This window comes from Hemitrygon akajei, chromosome 9 (genome assembly GCF_048418815.1).
Source record: "Hemitrygon akajei chromosome 9, sHemAka1.3, whole genome shotgun sequence".
Classification (NCBI taxonomy): Eukaryota; Metazoa; Chordata; class Chondrichthyes; order Myliobatiformes; family Dasyatidae; genus Hemitrygon; species Hemitrygon akajei.
The window spans coordinates 100,041,205-100,055,464 of NC_133132.1; the positions used below are offsets into that span (position 1 = coordinate 100,041,205).

The 14,260-nt window shown below is 42.1% G+C and overlaps 2 protein-coding genes across 5 annotated transcripts in view; both read right to left on the reverse strand.

Moving 5' to 3' along the window:
- Positions 1-7,283, reverse strand: part of rbm34 (RNA binding motif protein 34) — a 32,323-nt gene extending 25,040 nt beyond the window's left edge. The window contains exons 1-2 of the mRNA XM_073056629.1: positions 7,067-7,283; positions 3,040-3,205 (exon numbers count right to left, since the gene is read on the reverse strand). Coding sequence (XP_072912730.1) covers positions 3,040-3,205; positions 7,067-7,092 — 192 coding nt within the window. The 5' untranslated portion in view covers positions 7,093-7,283. The remainder of the gene's footprint in view (positions 1-3,039; positions 3,206-7,066) is intronic.
- A 2,230-nt stretch (positions 7,284-9,513) lies between these two features.
- The window catches only part of arid4b (AT-rich interaction domain 4B), a 145,673-nt gene continuing 140,926 nt past the window's right edge, over positions 9,514-14,260 (reverse strand). For all 4 annotated transcript variants that reach the window (XM_073056633.1, XM_073056630.1, XM_073056631.1 and 1 more), the window contains 2 exons: positions 12,712-12,858; positions 9,514-11,557 (listed from right to left, as the gene is read on the reverse strand). In XM_073056633.1, coding sequence (XP_072912734.1) covers positions 11,421-11,557; positions 12,712-12,858 — 284 coding nt within the window. In that variant the 3' untranslated portion in view covers positions 9,514-11,420. The remainder of the gene's footprint in view (positions 11,558-12,711; positions 12,859-14,260) is intronic.

Below are 14,260 nucleotides of genomic sequence, written 5' to 3' on the forward strand. Positions count from 1 at the left end.
CTGAGGTGTCTCCTCTGGTCTTAGCCTACCCCATCATAAGAAATATCCTCCCCACATCCACTCGTTCAAGGCCTTTCAACATTCAATAGGTTTCAATGAGATTCCCCCTCATTCTTCTGAGTTCCAGTGAGTACAGGCCCATTGCCATCAAACACTTCTCAAATGAAAAGCCATTCAATCCTGAAAGTTTTGAAACTCCTTTGAACCCTCTCCAATGTCAGCACATCCTTTCTGAGATAAGGGGCCCAAAACTGCACACAAACTCCAAGTGAGGCCTCACCAGTGCCCTAAAAAGCCTCAACATTACATCCTTGCTTTTATATTGTAGTCCTATGAAAATGCAGGACAACATTGCAGTTGCCTTTCTCACCACTGACTTACCTGCAAATTAACCTTTAGGGAATCCTGCATGAAGACTCCCAGATCTCTTTGCACCTCAAATTTTTGTATTTTCTTTCCATTTAGAAAATAGTCTACACTTTTATTCCTTTTGCCAAGGTGCATGACCATACACTTCCTGACACTGTATTCCATCTGTCACTTCTTTGTCCATTCTGTCTACGTCCTTCTGTAGCCTCTCTGCTTTCAACACTAACTGCCCCACCACTTATCTTTGTATTGTCCACAAACCTGGCCATGAAGCCATCAATTCTGTCCTCCAAATCATTGAGATTTAACATTAAAAGAAGCAGCCTAAACACAGCTCCCTGTGGAACACCACTAGTCACCGGCAGCCAACCAGAAAAGGCTCCCTTTATTACCACTCTCTGCCTCCTGCCAATCAGTCAATGTTCTATCCATGCTACTACCTTTCCTGTAGTACCACACAAGGCTCTTAACCGGTCCCTTTTGTACAAGTTGTACCTTTCCCAGAAGGATCTAGAAATCTGAACCCCTGCACCACTTCCTTAGCCACGCATTCAACTGCCAAATCATCCTATTCTTAACCCCACTGGCGTGTGGCACAGGCAGCAATCCAGAGATTACCTTGTTAGCAAATGTGCAGTCATTGGAGAACAAAATTGAAGATTGCTGTATCAAAGGGAAATGAGAGATTGTTGTGTTCTATGTGTAACCAAGATATGGCTTACTCCCAGCATGCCAGATACAGCGATAGAACCCAAAGGCTTCTTGATTCACAGGATACACTGAACTGCTGATTCAGAAAAGGCTAAAGTAGGAGGTATGCATTTCATGATAAATTTTGGATTGTGTCCTGATGAGGCTGTTTTTATCAAACTTGTGTTCCCCTTACTTTGAATACCTAATGGTCAAATGCTGTCCGTTCTATTTACCTAGGGAGTTCTCCTCCATAATCCTGACCATTTTATATACCACCAGCAGCCAACAATAGTCAAGTGCTTGAAATACTGCACAATGCCATCTCCATACAAGAAACAGTCCATCCCGATGCATTTCAAATCACAGAGACTTCAACCAGGCTTGTTTGAAAAAAAACCCTGTCCAATTACCATCATTCCAACTAACCCTGAATCAAAGAAGGATGCTCGACAGTTGTGGCAGAGTTTGAATACAATCACATCTCAAAGTTAAATCAAGTGACATTGGCAACAATAGGGCTTCTGCTGTGGACCTCTTGTGCCAGTGGAAAATTGGAACAGATCCAAGTCTGCTTCGCTTCCAGATGAGTTCTATGACCATCAAAACACAGAGGAACTATAACAAACTGCCACAGCCCTGATGAAGCTGAGATTTCAGTCTCTGAGGCCTTTGGGAGGGTGAACCCATGGAATGCATCCGGCCCATTTGGGGTTACCTGACCAAGTACTGAGGACCTGTGCTGATCAACTGGCTGGTGTGTTCACTGCGATCTTTAACTTTTTGCTTCAGCAGTCTGAGGTACTTGCCTGCTTCGAGCAGACTTCACTTATACTGGTGCCTAAGAATGAGGTAACCTGCCTCAATGATCTCATCCAGTAGCACTTATATCCACAGAAATGAAGTGTTTTGAGAGGTTGTTGACGAAACAAATCAACTCCTGCCTGAGAAGTGACTTGGATCTGCTCCAATTTACCTACCAGCGCAACAGGTATGCAACAGATGCCATTTCATTGGCTCTTCACTCAACCCTATAACATTTGGACAGCAAAGCTGCAAACATCAGGATGCTTTTTACAGACTACGGTTTGGCATTCAATACCATCATCCCCTCAAAACTAATCAATAAGCTTCAAGACCTTCAATATCTCCTTGTGCAATTGGATTTCCTAGATTTCCTCACTTGCAGACCCCAGTGAGCCAGTTCTCACTGGAGGATCAGGTGGAGAGTGTCAGTAACTTTAAATTCCTCGGTGTTATCGTTTCGGAGGACCTGTCCTAGGCCCAGCATGCAAATTGAATTACAAATTGAATTACACGGTATTGCTTCTACTTCCTTAGGAGTTTGTGGAGATTCGGCATGACATTGAAAACTTTTGACAAACTTCTATAGGTGTGTGGTTGAGTATATATGGACTGGTTTCATCACAGCCCGGTACAGAAGCACCAATGCCCTTGAATAATAGAATACAAAAAGAAGTGGATACAGTCCAGTCCATCACAAGTAAAGCCACTGAGCACATCTACACTAAGTTTTGTCACAAGAAAGCAGCATCCATCATCAGGTCCCCCACAACCCAGGTCATGCTCTCATCTCACTGCTGCCATCAGGAAGAAGGTACAAGAGCCTCGGGACTCACACCACCAGGTTCAGGAACAATTACTACCCCATATCCATTAGGCTCTTGAACCAACTGGATAATTTCACTCAAATTCACTTGTGCCTTCATTGAAATGTTCCCACAACCTATGGACTCACTTTCAAGGACTTTCCATCTCATGTTCTTATTACTTATTGCTTAATTATTTATTATTATTTCTTCCTGTTAGTATTTGCAGTTTGTTGTCTTTTGCTTACTAGTTTAATGCCCAGTTGGTATGTTTTTCTAATTGATTTTGTTATGGTTATTATTCTATTATGGATTAATTTACTTTTAACTTTGAAATTATAACCACGTACTGCAGGAATTCAGAGCTTACCTTACGCTCCAGGACAGGACTGAATAACAACTGGCTAGTGGGAATTGAGGGCGTGGAGAAGAGAGTCATCAGCGGCGTTGTTTTGGCCTTAGCCGTCTCCTTACGTGACAGACTGTCAGCCACCTGACCCACTGCATAGCTCTCCTTGCTGCTGGTTGTTTTGATACTGCACAGGAAAAGGAAATAGAATCAGGTGAAATAAAACAGATACAATTAAAACACCACACCCCATGGCAAAAGGCTATTCTGCACACCGTGCAGTTTGTTCAGCTCTCCCTCCACAGGCTCTTTACCCCTCTCCCACTTATCTCAGCACAGCCTCTAACTAGTTCCATCGTATTTTGCTCCTGTAAACTTGTCAATGCCAGTCCACACTGACCAATCACCAATACAGTTTGGGATGTCAGAGGTGAGAGACCAATTCCAGCACCGTAAGCACTGCAAGGAGTTTGTACGCTCCTCTGCGTCAACATGTGGGTTTCCTCTGGGCACTGCAGTTTCCTCTCAGTCCAAAGATGTACTGATTAGTAGGTTAATTGATCATGTAAACTGTCCTGTGATTAAGCAAGTGTTAAATAGGGTGGTGTGGCTCATTGAGCTGCAAGGGTCAGTTCCATGCTGTATCTCTAAATAAATAAATAAAACTTGCCAATTCAACTTTGATAATTGACAATTAATTAATTAATTACCATCCAGACAAACAACTTTGCTTGCAGCTTCCTTCGACTGCACACAGAGCCATTTGTGATTTGTTTGTTTTTATTTTTGATTTAAAATGTGCTGTACCACTATATTAAACCCCTCTGTCTCAAAGCTATAACAAACACAAGCAAGGGAATCTACAAATACTATCATCTCCTTATTATTTTCAGGGATGTATGTATGTGCAGTTCAAGATCTTTATATATCTGGAAATGAAGAAAAATAGAAGGTGAAGGAACAAATTAATTGGCAAAATTTATTTGGTTATTTAGAGATACAGGTCCTTCTGGCCCAACTACACCCATGCAACCGATTCACCTACTAACCCGTGTGTCTTTGGACTATGGGAGATAACCAGGGCACCTGAGTAAACCTACGTGGTCACAGGGAGAATGTACAAACTCCTTACAGACAGCGGTGGGAATTAAACCTAGGTCGCTGATGCTGTAAAGAATTATACTGACTGCTACACTACCATGCAGTACATGATGCAACATAAAAATTAATAGATTTCACTATCAAAGCATATACAAATGACTTGAGTGTGGCCGTATAAATAGTTGCAAGAAAATGTTTGTGAACTCTTTGCAATTACCTGGCTTTCTGCATTAATTATTCATAAAATGTGGTCTGTTCTTCAGCAATAATGGACAAACACAATCTGCCTCAACTAATAACACACAAACAATTGTAGCAACACACACCAAATGCTGGTGTCTTACTATTTTTCCTTTCAGTTAGTCCTGATGACGTCTCGGCCCAAAACGTCGACAGTGCTCCTCCCTATAGGTGCTGCCTGACCTGATGTGTTCCACCAGCATTTTGAGTGTGTTGCTTGAATTTCCAGCATCTGCAGATTTCCTCATGTTTGCAAACAATTGTATTTCTTTTTGTCAATGCTGAGTACATCATTTAAACAATCACAGTCTAGATTCAAAAAGGTATGTGGACCTCTGGGGTAACGCCTTCTATAAAAGCTATTTGGAGTCAAGTGAGCCAATCAATAAGATGAGATTGGAGGTACAAGCTTAGAGGTGCCCTGCCCTATAAAAACACACACACACACAAAGTCAGGTTATTGACAGAGCCTCAAGAAAGATTTTTTTATGTGCACCATGTCTTGAACAGAACAATTTTCAGAGGACCTTAAAAGAAGAATTGTAGAGATACATAAAACTGGAAAAGGAAATAAAAGCATTTCTAAAGACCTGAGTGTTCATCGGAAATTGTCTACAAATGGAGGAAATTCAGTAGTGTTGCTACTCTCCCTAGAAGTGGATGTCTTGCCAAAGATCACACCAACGTGCAATGCTGAAGGAGGCTAAAAAGAACCCAAGAGTAACAGCAAAAAGACCTGCGGAAATCTCTAGAACATGCTTTGTTTATGTGCCCACTATAAGAAAAACACTGAACAAGAATGGTGTTCATGGAAGGATGCCAGAGGAAACCACTGCTCTCCAAAAAAACATTGCTGCACATCTCGAGTTTGCAAAAGACCACCTGGATGTTCTACAACACCTCTGGGACAATGTTCTGTGGACAGATGAGACAAAAGTTGAATCTTTTGGCAGAAATGCTCGTTGCTATGTTTGGAGGAAAAAGTGTGCTGCACGCTAACACCAAAACCTCATCCCAGCCGTGGAACATAGTGGAAGGAGCAGCTTGGTCTGAGGCTTTACAATTGTTGAGGTAATAATGAGTTCAAAATTGTATCAAGACATTTTAAGGAGAACGTCAGGGTAGAGGTCTGAAGCTTAACAGAAGTTGGGTGATGCAACAAGACAATGATCTGAAATACAAGAGTAAATAAACAACAGAATGGTTTAAAAAGAAGAAACTTTGTGTTTTGTAATGGCCAAGTCTGAGTCCAGATCTTAACCCAATTGAGATGCTGTGGCATGACCTGAAGAATGCTGTTCATGCAAGATATCCCAGGAATATTAATGAACTGAAAGTTTTGTAAGGAGGAATGGTCTAAAATTCCTCCTCACCATTGTGAAAGTCTGATCAGCAGCTACAGGAAACATTTCATGGAGGTTATTGCTGCTAAAGGAGGTTCTATTAGTTATTAAATACAAGGGTTTGCATATTTTTTCCAGCCTGGACTGTGAATGATCAAACAATGTGTTCTAAAAGACATGAGGTAGATTGTGTTTGTCTATTATTATGATTTAGACGAAGATCAGACTGCATTTTGAGTAAACACAGAAAACCAGGAAATTGCAAAGTGTTACAAACTTTTTCTTGCAACTGTATAAGTAGACTGATTGGAAGTCTACTGAACATAAGGGGACTATTACAGGAAAATCTGAAAGGAAAACCTAAAACGGGACTTCAACCTGAAACACTCACAACTCCTTTCCACCCACAGATGCTGCTTCACCCTCTGAGCTCCTCTAGCAGATGTTTGTTGCTTCAGATTCCAACACCTGCAGTCTCCTGCCTCACTCTTGCCAGCTACCCTCACTCTAATGTTCAATTAGACCTTTCATTCCATTCCCAACCATCCAGAGAGCTCAGTCACAAGTACTTGATCCATAGAACCATAAGACATGGGAAGAGAATTAGACCAATCCGCCCATCAAGTCTGCTCAGCCATTCAATCATGGCTGATTTATTTTCCCTCTCAACCCCACTCTCCCACATAACCTTTGAACACCCTTACTAATCAAGAGCCTATCAAACCCTTTTTTAAATATACCCAATGACTTGGTCACAGCAATCTGTGGTAATGAATTCTGGAGTTACACCACCTTCTGGCTACGACCCCCACTTCCCTATGCTACACCCTCCCTCTATCCTAACCCTGGTCACTTTCCTGCTCTGGCTCCCTACTTCTGGGATCCCACTCTCTCACCGCAGCATCGGCGGGCAGGTTGTGGATGGCATCACAGAAAGTTAAAGAAGCCACTGAGCGGAAGACAGAAAAGCAAGACAGTAAAAGATGCAAAATGTATAGTGTTGGAAATGCAGTTTAACAAACACTACCAGGAAACACGGAACATTGATTTTTTTCCCCACCTTCCTGTTCAGTACCCAGTTCCCGATCAGTTCACCTACCACAACCCTGCCAGCCCACTGCATCTCCCTCATCTACTACCTCCCACCGCATCCATTAAGCCACTGGCCTATGTTCTCATCCCTACCACCCGTTACCTCTCCTCTCTACTGCCCCACTCAATAAACGTTCCCCCAAGTCACCTCCTCCCCCACACGCACCATTCCTCCTTTCTGGCTACCCCCTCCCGCTAACACCTTTACTTCCCCTACCCATCCACACCCCTCTCTCACCCCCACCTCTCTTCATTTCCCCGCTTCAACTCACCCCCCATCACTCCGTTTCTTTGCCATTACCCCAGCAACAACCGGAAACACGCGCCCGGACCCGTTCCGGTCCTTCCCCCGACCCGTTCCGGTAACGGCCCGGAGGAGTTCCGTTCCGGCTCTGGTATTCGGGCTGGGCAGCTGCCCGTTCTCCTTTACTGCTCGTCCCAGGACACAGAATCCGGGGAAACCTCTCCAACCTGCGGGCCAGGGGGAGATTGGTTGGACCAGCAGTTAGGGGACCCTTACACACTGCTCCCATTTCCGCCGGCTAAACTGGGTCCGTACCACTATCTCCTCCCCGAAGTGCGTCTGCAGCCATCCGGCGCTGCGGAATCTGCAATTCAACACCGCAATAAACAACAGAGCCCCCTGGCCTAACATGAATAAGTTTGCGGCTTATGTCCTACCTCAGCAAAATTTCCCTGCACTAATCCCCATCGTCCACCATTGCTAATATCTTAAAAGACTGCAAGCCTTTAAAATGCAAGACTGCATTAATATTCGCAGCCACCCAGTCTCTTGGGCTTGTATACCGAGTTCTGTATAGCAGGCCAGGCAGCGTCTGCAGAAATGAATAAACGGCCGACAAGACATTTCGGGCAGAGACTCTTCATCAGGACTGGAAAAGACAAGCTAGAAGGTGATAGGAGATGCCAGGGTGGGGGTTAGAAGAAAGAAGCTGGAGAAGGAATCCGATAGGAGAGGTTAGTGGACGATGGGAGAAAAGAAAGAAGAGGCACTAGGCGGGGGTGTTTGGCGTGTGAGAAGAGAAGGAATGAGAGGAAACCAGAATGATGAATAGAAGAAGAGGAGGGGGAGGGGGGGGGGAATGACCGAAAACTGGAGAGATCAATATATATATATATGCCATCAAGTTGGAGGTTACCCAAACTGAATATGAGGTGGTGTTCCTCCAACCAGAAGAGTGCCCTCAGTGTGGCAGAAGAGGAGGCAATGGACTTGACATGGCAGAATGGGATTGAGGACAGGAATTTAAATTGTTGGCCACCAGGAAATCCCACTTTTCGCAGAGGTGGAATCTCTCGTGAAGAAATTTCATCTCTACCCTCAGTGACCCATACATTCTTCCGAGACTGAGCCCTTATTATTGACACTCCAGTAACACTACCTCAGTTTTGTCAAGCCTTTTAAACATTCCATATGTTTCAATATACATTTCCAGTATATTGAATTTTGGTTAAGTCCCTGCTGAAGAGAATGTTGTATTTATTGTGAACTATGAATTTGAAGAAGCAAGACCAGCCACAGCAGAAACTGAGTTGTTGAATCAGAGGTAGGGGAAGAAGCTATTCAAGGAAAAAAGTGGGCAATGCTGGTGGAAGAGGGTATAGTTTGGAAATCCTGACAGCACCCATTTGTGATATGGTTGCAAACACAGGCTAAATCAGGAATGAAGTTTTATCAGAACTATAGATGATGGCCTCAGACTTACCAATGTTTAGCTGGGACAACACATGGCTCATCAAAATTCACATCAGATGAACATTAATTTCACAATATAAAATACAAAACAAGGCATTGGTAAGACCGCACTTGGAATACAGTGAGCAGTTTTGGGCTCCTTATCTAAGGAAGATGTGCTAGCATTGGAGACGGTCTAGAGAAGGTTCGTAAGAATTATCCCAGGAATGAAAGGGTTAACGTACAAGGAGCATTTGTTGGCTCTGGGCCTGTACTCACTGGAGTTTAGAAGAATGAAATCTATCAAATATTGGAAGGGCCCAAGATAGAGTGAACATAGAGGGGATCTTTTCTGGGGGAGGCAAGGAGTCTAGGGCCAAAGGACACAGCCTCAGAATAGAAGTATGTCCCTTTAGACCAGTAATGAGGAAGAATTTCTTTATCCAGAGAGAGAGAGGAATCCAAAGAATGCATTGCCACTGATGGCCGTGGAGGCAAATCTGGATACATTTGAAGCAGAGATTGATTGGTTCTTGATTAGCAAGAGCATCAAAGGTTACAGGAGGACAGAAAAATAGAGTTGAGAGAAATAATGAATCTGCATGATTGAATAGTGAAGAAGACTACAGGCCAAACGGCCTAATTCTGGTCCTAGGTCTTACGGTCTTTTCCACTTTGAGAAATGGATGTGGTGCAACTGAACAATGCCCCATTTAGAGTTGTTTGTTTTTAAGTTAGTTGTAACTTAGATGACACTCTAAATAACTCGGATGTTATTTTAAATTTAGTCATTGTGTTTTTAGTGATTGATTTGACAGTATGCTGTTTTGGACTGAATGGAGTAACACTGCAATTTTGTTGTTCTCAGCAATGACAGCAAAGCTCTAACTAACTTTGAAAAGTGTCCTGCACAGGCTTGTTCTTGCAGCTCACTTAAAGAACTGCATAAATTGAACTGTCACGCACAGCCAATAAATCAACACATAGTAAATTAAAAACTCCATTTTGGTGTGCTAGAAAGAAAACTTTCACAAACTATGGCATTTTATTTCAAATGGAAGCCTTTCAATTTGCTTACATTTTTTTTTTACAATAAATTACATAATTTCCAACCTTTTTGGAATCTAATAAATATTATATAACTTTTAATAAGTTCTTTTTAAAGTACATTGAGCTGTCAAACAAAGGTCCTACAGTCATGTACATGGTCAAAATATTCTGAAACCATTGTCAAGAAAATTCTTTTAAGAGCACAAGCTACACAGACCAAACAAATAGGCTTTTCCTACAAAGATCCTGTGTTAATTGAGAGGGAAGAAAAACCCAACACCTACGAACGTAAAACCATCTTGCAGGTCTTGCCAAAAAGACACACACCCCCTCACACTTTTTTGATACCTTTTTAAAAAAAGATAAAAAGCAACATGCTAATTTTGAATCAAGGTACACCAAAGTTATCATAAAAACAGTGAACAGTCTGTACAGAGACGTGCAGTGCTTTAACCGCACTGCTCTTTAAATACAACTCCAAGGGGGTAGGTGGGGGCAGGGTGGATGGTAGGTAGGGGTGTTCTAAATATACAAAAGGCATTATAAAAAGTAAAGAATCACTGATAAGTACATGTGTTGGACAAAGACAAGACTTATTGTTACATACAACAAAATCCAGGCAGAGGGTAGTTTTTTGTTTATTCCAGGGCACGGCTGTGAACTGTGTATCTCAATGTCAAATCCTTTGACGCTACCTCAATAATCTCAGCAGATCACACAGCGAATGGATAGGCAGCTTGCTACACAGCCCAGGCAGAGACGAAGACAGGTTGTGGTCTTCTTCGCCAATGGTAAAATAAACAGTAGAAACCAAGTATTTCATGAGTCCAGAGAAAAAAAATCCCCTTTTCATTTACAAGGAAAAAAAACACAAAAATATAACTTGTCATCATTTCCCTAGAATAAATATATCTTTTAGGCTGGCAAGTACATTGTTCATTATACACAGTTCTTTTAAAGATTTTTTTTTACAGTTTTTGTTAGCTATTTTCTTTCATTTTTTGACGAAATGCTCTGTATCAAAATTAAAGAAAAAATATCAATGACTTTATATAAAAATGACAAAATAGGTTTCCTCTCCAACTGAACAGGTCAGGGAAAACTCACAGTAACCTTTCCCCTAGATCCGAACCTGTAAACACAAGGCAGTAATCAGGAAGGAATCTCATATGCATTTTGGTTATACATTGAAGGCTGATGCCAAAAGCACTATGTTCCACCACTGTCTGCCCACTGTAATCTTTGATTTACCTGTGCTTGTGTTACACAAAATAATGCGAGCAATTTTCCATTTTTAAAAACCTTTGACGGTAAAATTCATTTAAAGAACAGCAAGCCTGTGCAGTAGAAGTGAATCAAATCAATACCAGAGATCGTCATGTGGTCCAGCTTCAACGGGAGTGGAGGGTGTGGTGAGGGTGGGGGTGGGGGGGGGCGAGGTCTCATGAACACTGCCAGAAATGGTTAAAAGTCGGCCCTTTAAAATGGCACGGCGTGCAAAGAATCTTCGAACAAGGAACATACAGAGGCAAAAGTCCTTCTTGCAACCCCGCACCCACCCACACAAAAGAAATCATGGTACGGCCCATCCATCAACAGTTACAAGATTCCCAGGCAGATTGCAAATGGTTATTGCTCCAACAGAACATTCCATTGTACTTCTACATCTTCACGAAAGTGCACTTAAGTGCTGTTAGTTTTGCTGAGAAGCAGTTTTTCTTGTGGCGTACAGTGCTAGTTGAGTTGTTTTAATGTTTTGTATTTTTTTCTCTTTGTGCCTCTATCCAGCATCTCTTTTAAAAAAAATATTAATAATAAAAAATAAAATAAAAGTAGCCCGGGAGCCGTTTAAGTGCACTGTGCGTCGGGAGGTCCTTTCATCACCTACATTCTACCGACAGCCCATTCTGAGACGAGTTGGATACAGAGGGGTCGGCCAACGTTAACATGACGGCAGCTGTGAGAGAGCTGGACGAAGGCGAGGAAGAAGAGGATGCCGTCGTCACTGTTGCATTTGCTGTGGATTAGGGACAACAAAAGAAATTCTTAAACATTTTTTGGAGCTAATTTTTAGTTAGAGATACAGCATGGTAAAAGGCCCTTCTAACAAGCCCGCGCAGCCCAAATACACTCATGTGACCAATTAACTAGTACCCATACATCTTTGGAATGTGGAAGAAAATCCACATGACAACAGAGAACGTTTCTAACTCCTTGCAGACAGTGGTAGGAATTGAACCTGCATCGCTGACACTGTAACAACACTATGCTAAATACTACTCTGCACTCTCCCAACTCTTGGTCACAGCCTATTGCAGTGGGCTTCAGTTGTGGACAGAGACTCAGTTCACTTGCTGGTGGCAATCCCAATGTTTACATTCCCATTCCCTGCTTCCTCACTCAAGGTATACATGAACAACATAATTATAAACAATTATTTGGAGACTGAGTTCAAAAGCCTTGAAGTAATTAGCTCTATAAAACCCTGGTTAGACCATACTCAGAATACTGTGTTCATTTCTGGTCATCTCATTATAGGAAAGATGTGGAAGCTTTGGAGAGGGCAGAGGGTATTTACTGGGATGCTACCTGCTTTAAAGAAATGTCTTATGTCTTCGGAGAGGAGGAGGATGAAAGGTGACTTGACAGAGGTGTACAAGATGATAAGGGGTAGATTAAGTGGACAGGCAGAAACTTTTTCCCAGGAAAAAGGTGGAAATAGCTAATATAAGAGGGCCTTATTTCAAGGTGATTGGAGAAAAGGTTGGGGGGGGGGGGGAAATGTCAGAGGTAAGTTCTTTACATAGAAATTGTTTGTGTGTGTGTGACCATGCCAGGGTGGTGGAAGAGGAAGACACATTATAGGCATTTAAGAAACTCTTAGATAGGCACATGGATGATAGAAAAATGGAGGGTAATGTGGGAGGAAAGGGTTAAATTGATCTTAGAGTAAGTTAAAAGGTTGGCAAAACATCATGAGAAGAAGGGCCTGTATTGTGCTAAATAGACTAGCTGCTGTACAACCTTCCCCTTTCATTTCTATGACTCCATTAGCAAAAGCATCACCGTTTGTACAGTATCTTAACTAAGCTAAGGTTGTCCCAAAGCACTTTTAGGACTTGAAGATTTCTTTCCAGGGCATGTGGAACAGTACAGCACGACTGGACTTACTATCACGCTCCTTCTTTTTCATGCGCTTTCTCCTTCTGTCGATGGAGGCGACCTCTGATTTTAGGGAGAGGTAATGTCGCCTGATCTCCTGTAGCTTCTCTTGAAGAAATGCAATGCGCTCCACACCACTCATATTTTCAACATCAGCTGAGGGCAGAAATTTTAAAATAATAAACAACACATATTAGGATGGTAAGAACAAATTAGCAAATAAAATTCATGAATACAAGACACACAAAATGCTGGAGGAACTCAGGAGATCAGGCAGCATCTATGGAAATTAATAAACAGTCAATGCTTTGGGCCAAGACCCTACATCAAGACTGGAAAGGAAGGGGGAAGATACCAGAATAAGAAGGTGGGGACACAGAAATTCATTCTGGGAAGTATAATGTACCCCACCATGTTATGGGGGGCAGGGGTTGAGTTCCTAGAGAATCACCTGCATCACAATTTTCTGTAATGTGAACCTCATTTCCCCCCATGTTATAAGTGAGATGTGTTCCTACGTTTTTTCTCAAGTTATGTGTCCATTCCTGTTGAGAGAAATACACCTCATGAGAACACATCCATAGGCAAGGGAATTCTGATTGTATTATAGACAGAAAGAGAAAGGCTGTTATAATTAACTAGAACCAGATGAGCATTGAGCACATCTACAAGAAGGATTGTTACAAGAAAACAGGAACCCACCATCCATCATCCAGGCCAACACTGCTACCACCAGGAAGGAGGGACAGGAGCCATGGGTCCCACATTGCCAAGTTCAGGACTTCAAACATCAGGCTCCTCAACAAGTGCAGATAACTTCACAACTCTGAGCTGATCCCTGAACACAACCTACAGCTCACTTTCAAGCACTCTAAAACTCACCTCTTCAGAATTTATCTATTTTTTATTTTTGTATTTGCACAGTTTGTCTGCTTAAGGTAAAACACTAACAATGCAGAATAATGTGTAAATGCTACCGCAAAAGTGCAGTGCAGGTAAATGATAAAGTGCAGGATCATAAAACAAGAATGAAAGAAATTTCACTCTAAAGTTTCGGTAGATGGGAAGATGATTAAAATTGGAAATTAAGGTGGGTGGTTAAGATGGATAGATAAGACACTAGCTAAATATAAATTCCCTGCGTAAGAAAGCTTAGTAGTCGCAGAGATCAGCATCACATTGTGAGTTGAGGTTGCCTCAAGCAGATACAAGACTGTAAGAATTAAATTCAGTGGCCACTTTATTAGATACACCTGCTTGTTTATGCAAATATCTGATCAGCCAATCATCTGGCAGGAACACAATGTATAAAAGCATATAGGCATGGTCAAGAGGATCAGTTTTGTTCAGACCTAACATCAGAATGGGGAAGAAACATAATCTAAGTGACTTTGACTGTGGAATGATTGTTGGTGCCAAACGGGGTGGTTTGAGTATCTACTGATCTCCTGGGATTTTCATGCACAACAGTCACTAGAGCTTACAGAGAATGGTGTGAGAAACAGAAAACATTCCTTGAGCAGCAGTTCTGTGAGCGAAACGCCTTGTTAATGAGGAA